General features: G+C 43.6%; 1 protein-coding gene across 3 annotated transcripts in view; it reads right to left on the bottom strand.

Annotated features, from left to right (window-relative positions):
• The window catches only part of slc24a6a (solute carrier family 24 member 6a), a 35,801-nt gene that overhangs the window by 3,954 nt on the left and 16,469 nt on the right, over positions 1 to 15,378 (bottom strand). For 2 of the 3 annotated variants that reach the window (XM_029257494.1, XM_029257496.1), the window contains exons 3-14: positions 14,913 to 14,989; positions 14,199 to 14,273; positions 12,561 to 12,645; positions 11,678 to 11,781; positions 11,026 to 11,100; positions 10,216 to 10,241; positions 9,757 to 9,810; positions 8,300 to 8,442; positions 7,913 to 8,076; positions 7,246 to 7,516; positions 6,836 to 7,002; positions 3,206 to 3,318 (exon numbers count right to left, since the gene is read on the bottom strand). In XM_029257494.1, the coding sequence (XP_029113327.1) occupies positions 3,206 to 3,318; positions 6,836 to 7,002; positions 7,246 to 7,516; positions 7,913 to 8,076; positions 8,300 to 8,442; positions 9,757 to 9,810; positions 10,216 to 10,241; positions 11,026 to 11,100; positions 11,678 to 11,781; positions 12,561 to 12,645; positions 14,199 to 14,273; positions 14,913 to 14,989 (1,354 nt within the window). Of the gene's footprint in view, positions 1 to 3,205; positions 3,319 to 6,601; positions 6,717 to 6,835; positions 7,003 to 7,245; positions 7,517 to 7,912; positions 8,077 to 8,299; positions 8,443 to 9,756; positions 9,811 to 10,215; positions 10,242 to 11,025; positions 11,101 to 11,677; positions 11,782 to 12,560; positions 12,646 to 14,198; positions 14,274 to 14,912; positions 14,990 to 15,378 lie in introns of all 3 variants that reach the window. The other variant, XM_029257495.1, reaches the window with a different exon arrangement.

Genomic DNA, 15,378 nt, shown 5'->3' with positions numbered 1-15,378 from the left:
AAACTGTCAGTCTCTGGCAAAGCAAATGTAACCTGCATTTATGTGGCCCACCAGTAGACACCAATATTCAGTAAAACACAGGCAAACAGAGGAGGAGTATAGAACTGATTGAATTCAACTCATAAAAGTTTTCATCTCATGCTGTACGTTGGTCATGAATAACAAAATCAGAAACATCGCACATGTTCGTGGGATGAACTGCTCCACAGCTGTCACCGAATCAGATTTATTTTCGCTTCGTTTAAACTCATTTCAATTTTAATGAACTTCGAGTGATTAAAAATGTTACTGTTAGTGTTGTGTCTTTCCATGCTGAGGACACTTCAGGCAGCAATCTGTTGCCAGTATATATGGTACGATTAAGAATATTTGAGTCTTGCAAATAATTTCATTTATTTCAGCTGTATCCAACATTTTATGGTGCCTAACAAAAAAATAGAGAGACATCTGTTTTCATGTTTATTCAATTAGCAGATGCTTCTCTCCAGCAGCTACAATGGCTCTGAATGAGCATTTAGCTAGCATTTAGCTAACATCAGCTAGCATTTAGCTAACATTAGCTAGCATTAGCACGTAGCCCCTTTGTTCAAGGTGACTTACAATGAAGTGAGCTCAGAATATCAATGGAATGCAGCTGCCCTGTTTACAAGATAAATAACACACACTGCCTTAAAAAGGCAAACAGTATTCTTAAAGGCCTCAGCCACCCCGCACAGACACTTTTCTCCCTCCTCCCCTCTGCTCTGGCAAGAGGTACAGAACTGTCAGGATTCGCACCACGGCTTCCACCCGCAAGCCGTAAGGTCACTCAACAGCTACCCACACTGCCAGCTGCACGAAAAGACTTGACCTGATGCGTGTTTTTGTGCATATCCTCTTGATTTTATATGTATCGGCATTATGCTTATTGCCTTGTTTATTATTGGGATTGTATTTACAGTCTCGGTATTTGTTGTCTGGTTTGTAGTTATTCCTTTCGCAGTGCGCGGGAGACACGCGGGAAAGAATTTCATTGTATGACGTACACATGATAAACCTGAAAATCAATTCTAGATAGATTCATTCCGTACAGTCATTTCACACACATACACACACGAAGGGCAATTCAGCGTCACACATTTAGCGGAACACACATGCATTTAGACTGAGGGAGGAAACCCATGTGAGCTCCACACGGACTGACCCGGACTGAAACCTACGCCTGAACGGCCCAGGGGCACCGTGCGGTTCCAGCGCTACTGCCGTGCCGCCGGGTGTTGACTGTGACTTAGTGGAAAAAGTGACTCTGGAAACGCGGACTTCCAATGCCTAATATGTTTGCAAGAAACGTTCAAAATAAACAATTGTTCACTTTAGATATTCAGCCATCGGTATGTATATATATGTATGTAATCGTCAGAGAAATGTTCACATAAAAAATATACTAGAAACAATCGAGATAGAGAAAAAGACTACAAATACCGCACTGCATACCTCAAATGTTTCAGTTCATCCTCTTACATGGGCAGTTAAGATGGGTTTTGCTCCATGCAGACCCCTGGCTCACTGCCATCTGTCTTGTTTATGCGTCGTTCACAGCTACATTGCTTTATTTGCCCTCTTAGTAGAGCGTTGGCTGAGCTGCGCTGGTAATGCCAGCTCACTGATGTCATTAAAGTCAATAACACATAAAACTTGTTCATTTAGCACAGACGGAGAGGGAAAGAAAGGGAACACACTTTCATCCAACCTGAGCACTGAGGAGTAGCTTACATTACTGTCAGACAGGAAGGATGTTGTCAACCGCATCGCACCTGGTGGTTAAGAACCAGTGGCAGTAGAGCCAATGAATCAGTTTAACCACTCGAGAGAAAAACCAAATAATGGCTGCACGATATAGCCGACACTCACTGGTGATGAATACCCCGAAAAGCGCTAAAACCCCGGGTGCCTCCGGAGGCCAGTCGCGCTGCAGCTCAAGGCAGCGCAAGCGCTGATCGGATTTACAGCTCAGACATTCAACTATGGATCTGGAATGCAGGTGTTTTCAGGTTGGCGAGGGCGCCATCGACTTAAATTACTGTCTTAACTGAACACACGGAGCTTTTTCAGTCGTATATGGTAACAGATCGGTACCACAAACCTGTCTGCATAATTTCACTACAGAGGACCTCTTTTCTCCTGTCCCAGCAAACCAGCTACAGTTATTTATTATTCCCAGTCCTAATCAGCGAGGAGACCATCTCCAACACTATATTCAGAAAGCACACGTGGATATTATTGCCGGAGTCAGTAGACCAGAGTGAGAGTCTGACATGGCATCCCACCCGAGGCATATACAGTAGTTCCTTGCTATTTACAATACTTACCTTCTGAAAAGCATTAGACAGTAGCTTTACATTTTCTCCATATTCTCAGATAGTGCGATTTTTTAAAATATGTTAATGACTTAGATCAGAAGTGAATGACGGAAACTACGACTGTTATACAAAACTAATCTGATTAATGGATTTCCAACAAAATTACTATGTTCCCTTGAGTACAAAATATATATTATGAAAAAATAAAAATGCTATATCTTTATTTCACCAAAGATATAGGATGTTTGTTTTTTTGTGTGTGTCTGTGTATCATGTGCTCTTTGAACTATTCTGTAAGAGAGACATTTTAAAAATGCATCCATTTTCAGTAATCATTTGTCCTGATCAAGGTTCCAGAAGCCCGGAGTCTACCCCGGAATCACTGGGTGCGAGGCTGAGGAGAGGACATCCATCACAGGGCAGCCACACGCACACACTCACATACACTATGGGTAATTTGGTGTCAACAATCAACTCAAACTGCATGTTTTTTGGATTGTGGGAAGAAACCAGAGCACCCATAGGAAATCCACACAGACACAGGGGGAACATGCAAACTCCACAGAAACAGAGCCAGATTTGAACCTATGCCCAAACAGCTCAGGCACTGAGAGGCTGCACCCCCTCTTGCTGGCTGTCTTGCAAACACTATGTGAAATAAATCATTAATCATTTAATTAACTGGAAGATAAACTCAGTAACTTTTCAAATTCAAACCACTGCCTTCTTTGAATTACAAGTTAAATGTTCATACGTGCATTGGTGATGTAAATACATAAGTTAATTCAATGGAAAATGTTATGTGTGACTGATATCATACCACAGGTGAAGCTGAGTTTAAGAGGGACACAGACAGGGAGACTTACCATGGACCCATATTCCACCACAAGTGTACGCAGGGCCCAGGGGAAGCCCAGGCCCAGGAGGATGTCAAAGATATTGCTACCGATGGAGTTGGACACCGCCATGTCCCCCATACCTGAAGAGGCGAACAAAGGGAGGTAGAGAGAAAGACGAATGGGTGGATGAGAGAGGTCTTAGAAAGAACCTTCATAATTCAAACAAACAAAAAGATCTGTGACTTAAACAGCAGTATTAATTATGATCTGAGCACAGGGGAGGTTTTGAAAGTGAGGTGCTAAAAATATAAGGGTACAAAGAGCTGTTTTCAGTGCTCGTCCTGCATACTGATGCGTATGCTGTTTTTTCTACAGGTAGTCCCCGGATTATGAACGAGTTCCGTTCCTCAGTCTGTCTTTAAGTCGGATTTGTACTTAAGCCGGAACAGTTAGGTACGGTTCGTGTCTAACGTCAGTTACTCAAATGTTTGTCTTAGTGTATAGGATATCTTGTATCTTTATATGTAATAAATACATTAAAGAAACACTTCCAGATACACTAAAACATTTTTAAAATAATAATACAGTAATAATAATAATAATAATGATAATACGCACACACACACACATTTTCTGAACCACTCGTCCCATACAGGGTCGCGGGGAACCGGAGCCTACCCGGCAACACAGGGCGTAAGGCTAATAATAATTATAATAATAATAACAATGAATGTAACTACAGTGTTTATAATATAAAGAGATGTAGAAAGAGAGAAAAATAATAATAAATGTTACTACATTATTTATAATAGAGAGCGAGAAAGAGGAGGAGAGAATGTGTGTGTAGCTATAAAAAACATTAAAGAACCTTTAATGTTCGCTTTTCCAAAGTTCTTTCGCGTTTGACATTTCTCAGATCGCTTTATTATTTCCACTTTAGTTTCAATCGTTATCGTTTTCCTTTTCTTCGATGCATCACCATCACTTGCCTCACATTTACGCTTTGGTGCCATGGTTAGGAGGGTAAAAACAAAAAAATTAAAGCCAAATACAGTAACACACGAGACACTGTTAACAGAAACGTGATCCATGTCACACTGAGCGGGCAGGAGTGCGAGGTAGGTGTGGACCCAGTCGTGGGATCTTTATTGTCGGTACGCCAGGAAACAGGTGAGATTCATGGACGGAAACAGGCGTAGGCCGGCCGACGAACAAACGTGGGTCTTGGGGAGAATCCGATTTCGCAGTCGAGGAGGCGATGCAAGCGTCGGGAGCCGTGGACGTCAGGAGCGGGAACGAGGGAGTGGGGAGAACGAGGGACTTGAAAGGACAGGTGTGTTGTCGTGGGTTCACTCGAGAGCGCAGGAGAGACGGGTTTCTCAAATGAGATTCCGCAACCAAGAAGCGCAGGTGCAGCTTCTTTATACGCAGCTGTTCCGATTTCGGGCAGGTGTGGACGTTCGTGGTGAGGTGGTAGGCATGACAGTCCAGCTGAAAAGAAGGAAGTCTTTGTCCTATCTCGGGCTCACGCGCTCACAAACCGCTGTAGAGGCGCAATGTTTTGTGCCCGTTTGTTATTGGATGGAATTTTAATTTTTTAGATAAAAGGCTTTACGGGAGCAGGGGGTGGTGGTTTGTAACTACGGGTTGTACGCAACTCGGACGTTCGTAACCTGGGGACTGCCTGTATTTATGGAGTGTTAGAATTTTTCCACATTGCTTTTTATTTTCTTAATTTACATGTTTCTAAAACTTGTCTGTTGCGGAGTAAAAGCAACATGCACTTCTGGTCAGTGCCATTAGTTGGCAGCAAAACACACTCAATGGGAACGCAGTCTGGGATTACTTTCATTCAAAAGAGCACCTTAAACATGTAAGGGATTAAATGCCCAAGAATCTGCATCTAATAGGAGTTTATAGGAACAAAGTATTTGTATTTTCAGTCATTGAAAATTAGTTTTAATGTTAGCGTGGCTCAAGGCTAATAAAAATGTTAATATAAAAAGTGAAGTATTTTCATACAAAACACCTTTAGCTAAGATTTTTGCAGAACCTCACTCAAAACTAAATGGAGGTATGTCTTACTGACTCGCATTACTGATCTCTGGATAATAAATAAAGTATTACAGAAAGTCGAAAGTGGCTCGAAGACAACAAATGTTAAACATGCTTATGGACTGAATTGGCCAGCTGTCAGGATTGATAAGGAGGTTGTAGAAATAACAGATTTTTTTCAGCAATTTTAAATTAATTTAATGAATTTATTACTTAAAAAAATTAAGTTTTTAAAAATTAATTTGAATGTTTCTTGAAGTTCATAAAAATTACTAAATGAATCTTATAGCGTATATTTTATTCTAGTTTTAGCTGAGGTTTTTACAGAATCACACACACACACATTTTCTGAACCGCTTGTCCCATACGGGGTCGCAGGGAACTGGAGCTTAACCCGGCAACTCAGGGCGTAAGGCTGGAGGGGGAGGGGACACACCCAGGACGGGATGCCAGTGCGTCACAAGGCACCCCAAGCAGGACTCGAACCCCAGACCCACTGGAGAGCAGGACCCGGTCCAACCCACTGCGCCACCGCACCCCCTAGTTTTACAGAATCTAATGAGTAAAAAATATTGACTTAAATCTGTACTGTATTACTAAGGTTTTATTGATTGTGTCTAAGAGGAAAACATGTTTTTGAATTTATGAACAAATCGAGTTACAAATAAGACATGTGGTCCCTTTTGTGTTTATAAGCTGCAGAGCCAGTGTACCAACAATTCTGCCTTGTAAAGACCTTGTACTGCAATCACTGAATTTTGCTTTGAGATGTACATCGCTTTGGAGAAAAGCGTCTGCTACATGAACATATGTAAATGTAAATGATGTATGATAAATATATATTATCGAGTTACAAACAAGACATTGGGTCCCTTTTGTGCTTGCAAGTTGAAGACCCAGTGTACCTAGAATTCAGCCTTGATGTATGATAAATACATCCTTCTTTGCAGCAGCTGACTGAAGAAATCTGAAATAAGTTGTTAGATGTACTGTATTTGACCTGTAGAATGATCTTTCTTATTGGTTTAAAATACATGTTATGTTAAGGATGCTAATGGGTAGGAATTTATTATTTTTCTTTCTAATATGAAACTTGAAGGGTGGGGTAATCCTTCGCCCCCCCATTCCAGAATAAGAACTTTAGCATATCTTATTAGAAGTCCATTAAAACTTGGTGCGGTTAAGGTTTGAAGGGTTAAAAAACAATTTAAACTTACATTACTTTTTTAGGGTCGGCACCAATAACAGGTACTGCTAGCATTATGACGAAGTGCAAAAGCAACTGTGAGAAGACAATGGAACAGGCAGAGGAAGAGTGCTTATGAAGACTAAGAGCAAAGGGACCAGTTAGTATGAGGTGTGGCACACCTTGGCGAGCAACAATGAGGCTGGCCATGCAGTCGGGGACGCTGGTGCCTGCCGCCAAGAAGGTGATACCCATGATGACGTCAGGGATGTCCAGCGTGAAGCTAATGATGGTGACCTGTGTAGAGATAGTGCATTTAATACGCTCAGAACGTGCACTTTGTTTCTGCTCCTAGATCAGCACGTTGGACTCACATGATCTGTCAGATCTTAAGGGCTTTCTGCCCACACCCTTACCATCCACACCATGAGGTAGGAGAAGATGGCAATCCACAGTGTGGAGGCCACAAAGGTGACCATGAACCAGCGGTGCCAGCGTGGGTGCACACAGTTGGGCACAGTGCAGTACAGCAGCAGACATAGGGGCCAGGACACTAGCCACTTCACACGGTCACAGTGCCCCCCTGTGGTACGGAGGACACATAGCCCAAAAGGTGTTGCAGAAATTAGAATGCTTTTCAGTTCTTTGCTGAGTCATACATAGGCTGCCAATTCATGGACGTATCATACATCAATTGTATCTCTACTGCGTTACTGTAACATTTAATTTACTGTGATAAAACAAGCGACTGATGTATTTCCACACAGCTACCATATTATGAAAATTACTGCCCACATCGGTCTTCACACAACTTTCACCTGCTCACCTGGAATTTTGAGGGGTCTGAATGTCTCATCCCCTTCATCATCCTCCAGGTCCTCAGGTGGGACATTCTCCACTTCCATGTCTCCCTCCAGCATGCCTGCCTCCCCTCTCTCCCGAGGGTCTTCCAGGGGTTGTCTCTCGTTCTCAAGAGTACCCCCATTCTCTATTCCCCAGGACCCCACCTGCACCTCAGAATTTCTCTTCACAGGGGTGTCTTCAGCTCCGCTGCCACTGCTACCTCCTGGACTCCTGTTTCTTATGAGTCGCTGTCTCTAAGGAGATGGGAGGGGATCTGTTAGATTACAGGTAGAGCCCAACACTTATGGCGGAACAGCACAGCACAGTACAGCACAGCACAGACAACTTGACAACTTGCAGGACAGATCATCATCATCATCATCATCATCATCATGCGTCCCCTCCCCCTCCAGCCTTGTGCCCTGTGTTGCCGGGTTAGGCTCTGGTTCGCCGCAACCCCACTTGGGACAAGCAGCTTCTGACAATGTGTGCGTGTGAGTTTCAGTGGTGACTGGAAATACTGAATGTAATGTCATCCTTTAATCCTTTCAGTCCTTGCTGCAAAAAGTTCAATAGAAGAAGCTATGTCACGCCTCTTTAGTCCATGGTCCGTGTTAGTTCCCACCGCTGCACTCCCCCTCGCCACGTACCTCATTGATCAGCATGCGGCCGGCCATGCTGAGACGTGTGCGAGGGGAGAAGTGCTGCGTGATCATGATGCGCAGGCTGGCCTCGGAGAAGGAGAACTGGTGGGGGTGCAGACTGAAGAGTTCATCCACCATCACGACGGGAGACTCCTGCCCAGAGCGATTACCTGAAGAGAGTGTGTGTCATTAGAACAGTTGGGCAGCTGCACAGCCACTAGCACAGGCATATGACAGTACAGGCTCAATACTTCTTGAGAGGATGCAAGAGTATTGAACACACACATTCTAAATCATTACTAATGACATGCAAAAACCTGCACTTGCGCACACAAGCAAAGACTGGCAGGATGGAATAGAGAAATGAAGAAAATTAGACACAGAGACACACACCTTTCCTCAGTAGAACCATGGAGGTGTCACAGTTAGAACCCCCCTCGCCCACAGCTCCATCACGGCGCCTGCCATTCACTATGCAGGGGTGTCCTGGACCAACACATCGCTGCTCCACAAACCCCCAGATCTGGGTGTTAAACCTGGGACAGCCCAGGCACGAGAACATCCATGAACTTCCACATTGGAACTCGTTTCTTTTTCACATTTACGCTTCATCCTCATATGACTGGACTAATGCCGGAAGTCCGGTCGCTAACGACTGGTCATTCCAATGTATCATTTATGTAATTTTTAAAAGTAATCTTGTTATACCTAAATAAAACGTTTAAGAATTAAAAAAAAATATTTTTTTTTAAATACTTTTTCTCCATTTTGTATTGAGAGTTGTTTGCTTGTAAATCACTTGAAATATTGAGTTTTTTTTAAACTAATTATATTTCATTTTCCCCACTAACCTACCAAGGACTTTAATGAGGAAGCTGGTGCAAAGAATACAATTCTTTCCAATACTGCATTTCCTAAAAAAAACATAATGTTCAAGTATTGAAAGTTTTATGCAGTATGAAAATCGCTTTATTTTAATTGAACAATTTTTAAAAACAATTTAGATTTCATTTCACCAGCCGACCACTACTTGATTTACACATACAGGACAGCTGGTAGCGTAGTTTTTAAAACTGCTGGCTCTGGACCCAAAGGTCGCAGCTTCAAATCTCACCTCCAGCTGTAGTACCCTTGAGCATGGTAGTTACCCTAAATTGCTCCAGTAAAATTACCCACTAGTACAGACAGGTAAATAACTAGGTAGATTAACATTGTAAGTTTCTTTGGGAAAAAGTGTTCGGAAAATGTATTTCTATTTTTTAAATTCTGGAAAACATATTTAAAATAATATTGTGATGCGGTGGACTCCAGTCAGGCACACGTGAACTGTACCTCACACCGAAAAAATCAACATGGAAAAAATTTTGGATCAAGGTCTAAATGTATATAATACAAGCGGTGCCATAATTCAAATAACACAAACAATTGTATGTATATAACTATATACTGAGCTGCCAGGAGGTGAGTTTATGCCATACAATGAGTGGACGGCACCCCGGTGCCTGTCCCACGCCAGTTCTCCTTGTGAAGAACAGCTGCTCACTGTTAGGTGACCAATTAAGCAGAGGCTTCAAGGCAGCTGGTCTGAGGACTGGGGAGACAGATGTGAAGCAGATGGATTGCTTCTGTTTTTCCTTTTTAGAAAAGGCAAATTTTTGAAAAAAAATCTATTGTCCTGAATCCGTGTCCGAAGCACGTGGGTGCAAAATCCCTTCAAACGGCCACTATATACAATATTTATGCAGCACTGCAACATTTCGAAGCTAGAAAGAGCAGGGTATAGAACTAAACTGAAAACCTCATAGTGACTGGGTGCTGAAGGAGATACGAAAGAGAGACTGTGCACTCACTTCATGATCAGAATGTAAATACCATACATGGAGATGAGGATTATGGTCTCCCACCTGAACAGAAGACATACTGGGTATGAATTACTGCAAGGTGAAATGCCTATATTCAGGATATCATTTGTGAATGACATCATTAGTGCATTTAACATATGCTTCATGCTTCATTTAACATATGCTTTCATTTAATATATGCTTTATAATGAGTTACGGCATCCACCAGAGCATCCGAAGTTACGGCATTTACAAACGATCTCATAAAACATTTTCAGTGCAAATTAGGAATTCAATTATGAAGACTGCAAAGTGTGAGAGAAGCACAATTAAAGTCTATAGTTCACACGATTCTGTTAAAATATACTTTTTTCTGGCCTTCAGTGTATATATTTCCTTGCTGAAAATCAGACCTTTCTGCAGTATGTAATCACAGTCAAAATGCTTATTCTCTTGTCTGCTACTTACCAGATAACTTTCTCATCATAGATTACCTGCAAGCATAACACGAAAAGAAATATAAGAATTACATGTTTTTCCATAGCTTCAATTTAAATAATGTTCTTAAGGTCACTGCCTATATCTTCCATTCTGCAAAACATGCAGCCAGTGTGTTGATAGAGGCACTGTGTAGTGTTACAGGCAAATATTTGACACTGGCTGGTATTCACTGGATCACTGGATTGTTTGATTTATACCAGCAGCCTTTGTTTAAAGGGTACTACAAAAGTTCATACACTAGTTTTGGCCAGAAAATAGCCTTATGAACACCAGTGAGGAACAAAAATATCTTGAGTCAGAGACACCAAGTGTCTACCCACACACACACACACACACACACACACACACTGTCTGAAACCGCTTGGCCCAGGCGAAGTCCCGGCAAGCTGGAGCCCAACCTGGCAACACAAGGCACAAGGCTGGGATGGGATGGACACACACACACACACACACACACACACACACACACAGCCAGGACGGGATGGCAGGCCATCGCAGGGCACCCCAAGCAGGACTCGAAACCCACACCCACCAAAGAGTGGGACCCGGCCAAGCCCGCTGCGCCACCACGCCCCCCCAGGTGTCTACCTCTGTCCCAAAATGTCTCATACAAGCAATGATGTAACTGTACAGAATAAAATATAGCTGCTGCGGAAGTTAAATGACTGCAAACAGAAGGAAAAGCCCATTGTTGTCCAATTTTGCAATACGGGATCCTCTTATATAAAGGACGAGAGCATCAGCTATAGCAAGTCTGGAGAGAGAAACAAGCCTCACCAGGATCAAGGCAAGCACAGAGAAGATGTAGAAGACACAGTCACGGAACAGGGGCCACCAGGTCAAGGTCACCGTCTGAAGAAAGACACGAGAACCATTCAGTTATAACATCACGCAGTTTTGACCAGCGGCTGTGTGTGTTAGGTGTGTGAAAAAGTAACAGCGAACCGAAATCGTAACATTTAAGACCGCACTTTTGCCTCCATTTGTCCGGCTCCAGCACTCAGTATTATCGTAAATAACACTCAGAGCTTCTCCAGATAGAAACAATGTGGAAAAACTTGACTTCCTTTTTTGTACCTGCTGACATGAAATATGGTGTGGGAAAATACACGGAATGCTCTGCCCTCTTTCCCATGATTGGATCGGCGGCCTGAGAACCACTTGAAGATCAGCTCAGACACGAGTGACTGACAGGAAGGTGGTCAAATGATCTAGTACATGACAGTACAGTGTTGATGCATCCAAAAGTACTGATGCCTTATATGGCCATTCCCTTGCATAAGGGCCTATGGCAGGACCGGGAAGGGCTTGTGGTACAGCAACCAGATCGGTGACAGCAGGGGACGGACATTAACCTGCGTTCAAGCGAGTAGCGCGAAAGTAAAGAAAAGACCGATTTCTGGGTCTCCCTCTGTCCTGTGTGACGTACCTGTCCAGCAAAGATCCCACACACACCAATGATGATCAGGATATTGAAGACTGCGGAACCCACAATGGTGCCCACACCGACATCTCCCTTCGTGATGAAAACCCCTGATGTGGAGAGGGATCAAAAGCCTGCATTTTAATAGAGCAGCACAGACACAGCACACCACAAAGTCATTTGAACGTGCCCCGGCTGGAATTATGCCGCAACGGAATCTCCTCCGTGGCAAACCAGACTTGCTTTCAGTTTCCATTCCTGAATTGTGCGAACGCTGAGATGATAACGGTTTGCTTTTGTATCTCAGCAGAAATAGATCCCGGCCCTATTGAATAGAGCCCAGATGCTTTAATAATCGCTATTGAATTATGTCATACATGTAATAGTCACTCACATAAGGAGGAGATCAGGGCTGAATGTGCTGACATCTGCTGGTCTCTGGAGGAAATGTAGCACAGGGCAACAGCTCTGCACATACAGTTCATCCGCACAGCACAGCACAGCACAGCACAGCACAGCACAGCACCTCTGCCTTCTAACTCAGCCCAGTGGATCAATATCAATATCATTTGTTTAATACTGATTATTTCCCAGAATTTTCAAAGACAAAAATTAAACAATGGGCAAAGTCGCTTTAAAATTCAATTTCAGAATCTCAAGTGACTAACTAATAATAAAATAAAAAAGAAAACGTTATTCGAAATTCAGACTTGGAAAGCACTGTAAGTGTCATGAACCCTCTTCTCCCATTTAGTGCAGGCAGGTGAAGATGAACTGCTTATCGTAAAGGTAATGTAAATTATATGCTTAGGTAAAATGAAAAAGAAACCCAAAATGGTCAATGCAATGCAGCATATGGAGAGTTTCTTCCAAACTGTACTAAACTGACCTATCAGAGAAGTGAAGAGCTCTGGGGCGGAGCTGCCCGCTGCCATGAACGTGGCACCCGCCACATCCTCGCTCAGGTGCAGGTTCTAGAGGATGGGCAGACGTTAATACACTGCAACATCTCTTGAGCACACAGAGAGATAAAAGCAACAGATTCGCACATAATAAGATGAGTCTGAAAACACCAGAGAGCAAGCTTAAAGCACAGCGAAAAGAAAGGGGCCAGTTAATGCGCTGTAGCATGCAGTGAAACGTACCGTCAACGTAGCCAAGGAGTAGGGTAAAACAAAGTAAAGTCACTAGAACACAACACAGAGAGGAGGCATTGAGCGAACTGAGTCTGACCACGCAGGACATTAATAAGTAAGGGATGGGAGGTGAGAATATAAACACAGAGGTTAATTGAAATAGAATTATGTCCAGCTAGGAGAAAAAGAATGATGTGAACATGGTAGGAAATGTGTGTGTGTGTGTGTGTGTGTGTGTGTGCGCACATATATTTGGTGGGGGGAGGGTTTCGGAAACAACCCTAAAACAACCTAAGAGATCAACTTTGAGGGGTTTAGAGCATAAAGAGATGCATGACACACACAGATGATATAGATAAGGAGCGGGAGAGAGTGAGAAGCGAGAGGAGTAGAGGTACCCTGGGAGGTGCGCTGCACCCTGCTCTACCTACACATCTGTGTCTAGGCTAAGTGGAGGGCCTGCAGATGCTTTCCATGAGCTGGTAGGAAGCGGAACCATGGTACGTGGTTGGGCTGTACGTCACAGAAGGGTATGGATTCCACCTCACGCTGGTGACGTTAGTTAATGGAGACCAGCTGCCTCCAGTGGTGTACAAACTAGAGAAGTGGAAGGGGTCTGATGAAGGCTCTTTTCTTCTGTCCTCCCCAGTTAAGCTTCTGTTTTGAGGGTAACTATCCCAGTTTTTCTTTAATACTTTTGTTTGGAAGGGTGGCACAGTGGTGCAGCAGGCGCCACACCAATCATGGACTCTGCAGCTGGGTGTAGATTTTACCCCTGTGTAGTCTGTGTGGAGTTTGCACGTTATGCCTGTGTTCGCATTGGTGTCCTTCAGGTGCTCTGGTTTCTTCCTGCAGTCCAGAGGCATGTGTTTCAGGTGAACTCGTGACCCTTCACTTCCTGTAGGTTGTGAAGGTGTTGAGTGATTGAGTGTGTGTGGCTGCTCTGCGGCGAACTGGCATCCCATATGGGGTTACCCTGCCTGTCTTGGTGCTGTACGGCATGACCCTACAATAGGACAAGAAGTCGTTGATATTTTTGTTGGGGCAACCCAGGAGTTCACAGCATAACTGCTCTGCTCATGTCGTCGCTTCCACTTCAGTAGGCGATTCCATTCAACACAATCTGCACAGAGGCACCGAACACACGAATTCCGTTCTAAACACGTTTACTGGGTAAGACCGCAATCACATGAGCTTTCTTCCATGAGCGTGTTTCTTTGTGGAGTTCCTTAGCTGAACTCTTTCACTGCTGTAGAAGCTGAAAGACCCCACAGTTCAGAATAAATGGCACCAAAACACACCGTACATCTGGTGTCCAAACCTGGTCAAAACCGAAGCGAACACAGCTGTTCCATGAATCGATGTTGGGAAAACGCCGCTGTTATAGTTACCTCTGAAATCTTCTCCAGGGATGGAACAAAGTAGTCATCGCAGACAATAGCAAGGGCATAGAACATGTAGATGGCCTAGGATATACAAGGAGACAGAGAAATAAATTTTTGTCCCAAGGTAATAAATACATATATAGCACTTAAGGACTTCTAATATCTGTTGTTGCTTGGAGGAATTTCTTCAGCCACGTAGATGCTATTCAAGGTATAAAACAAAATTAAATAAAAATAAAAAATCTTAAAAGGCTAATATGTAGAAGAGAGGAAATAGAATTTTAGTCTATGATGACATTACACAGTCATGGGAAGAGGGAAGATGTTACTGATATTAAGCTTTTCCCCCCCATTTCACCCACTGTTCTCTTGAAGGAGATCTGAAACACACTGAAGCAGCTATAATTGGAACACAACGGAACAGGGTCCTCTGAGGTTGTGTTCCTCGTTTTACTCTGTGGAGTCATTAAACTTTTAAGTGAAATCATGCATGCCACATTAGTGTGGTGAGAATCCCAAAACCTGCTGGGAGCTCCAGACTGCGATGCTTCTGATTTTCAGTGTTTAGAAGAGCTCATGGTTTACTGGGGAGACCTGGGAAACTGTGGTGTGATGCGACCTCTGTGGTGTGTTAGGAACTTGGGGCAGTAACTGTAGCAGCTGTGTGTGGTGAGCAGCCCTTGGACTACGGGACCATGTTGGCGGAGAGGTGACACTCACACACAGGACATGGAGCAGCACCGCACCGTGTCGCCGCTGCTCCTTGGTGAAGATGTCCGCCGGGAACTCGTGGATGGCTTGGAAAGAAGCACAGTTAATAAACGGATGGAACAGGTGTCTGGGTGGAGAAGGCATCCAGACAGGCTCTCTTCGCCCCGTGCAACCGTCACTCGACTCCTCTCTCGGCCTTTACTCCGCTTTTCTCGCCATCGATTTCTCCGTCGCCGTCATCTGCCCCATGAAGTTCTCCTAAGGTCTCGAGTCCAGTTTCGTGTTCAGAGGCTATTCCTGACATCGACACGTCACTGCATTCTCTGGAAACTCAAATATGGACTGGTGTGGTTTAGGAACAACTACAAACTCATCGTGTCTAAATAGAAATAGCTTCATTTTTAATATTGAGGCCGATCAGTGTGCGGCAAAACAATGTATTAATGATATATCATGATTTTTAAATTAAATCGTA

The sequence above is a fragment of the Scleropages formosus genome, chromosome 13 (assembly GCF_900964775.1).
Source record: "Scleropages formosus chromosome 13, fSclFor1.1, whole genome shotgun sequence".
In the NCBI taxonomy this organism is placed as follows: domain Eukaryota; kingdom Metazoa; phylum Chordata; class Actinopteri; order Osteoglossiformes; family Osteoglossidae; genus Scleropages; species Scleropages formosus.
This window is presented reverse-complemented; position numbering and strand designations above follow the sequence as displayed.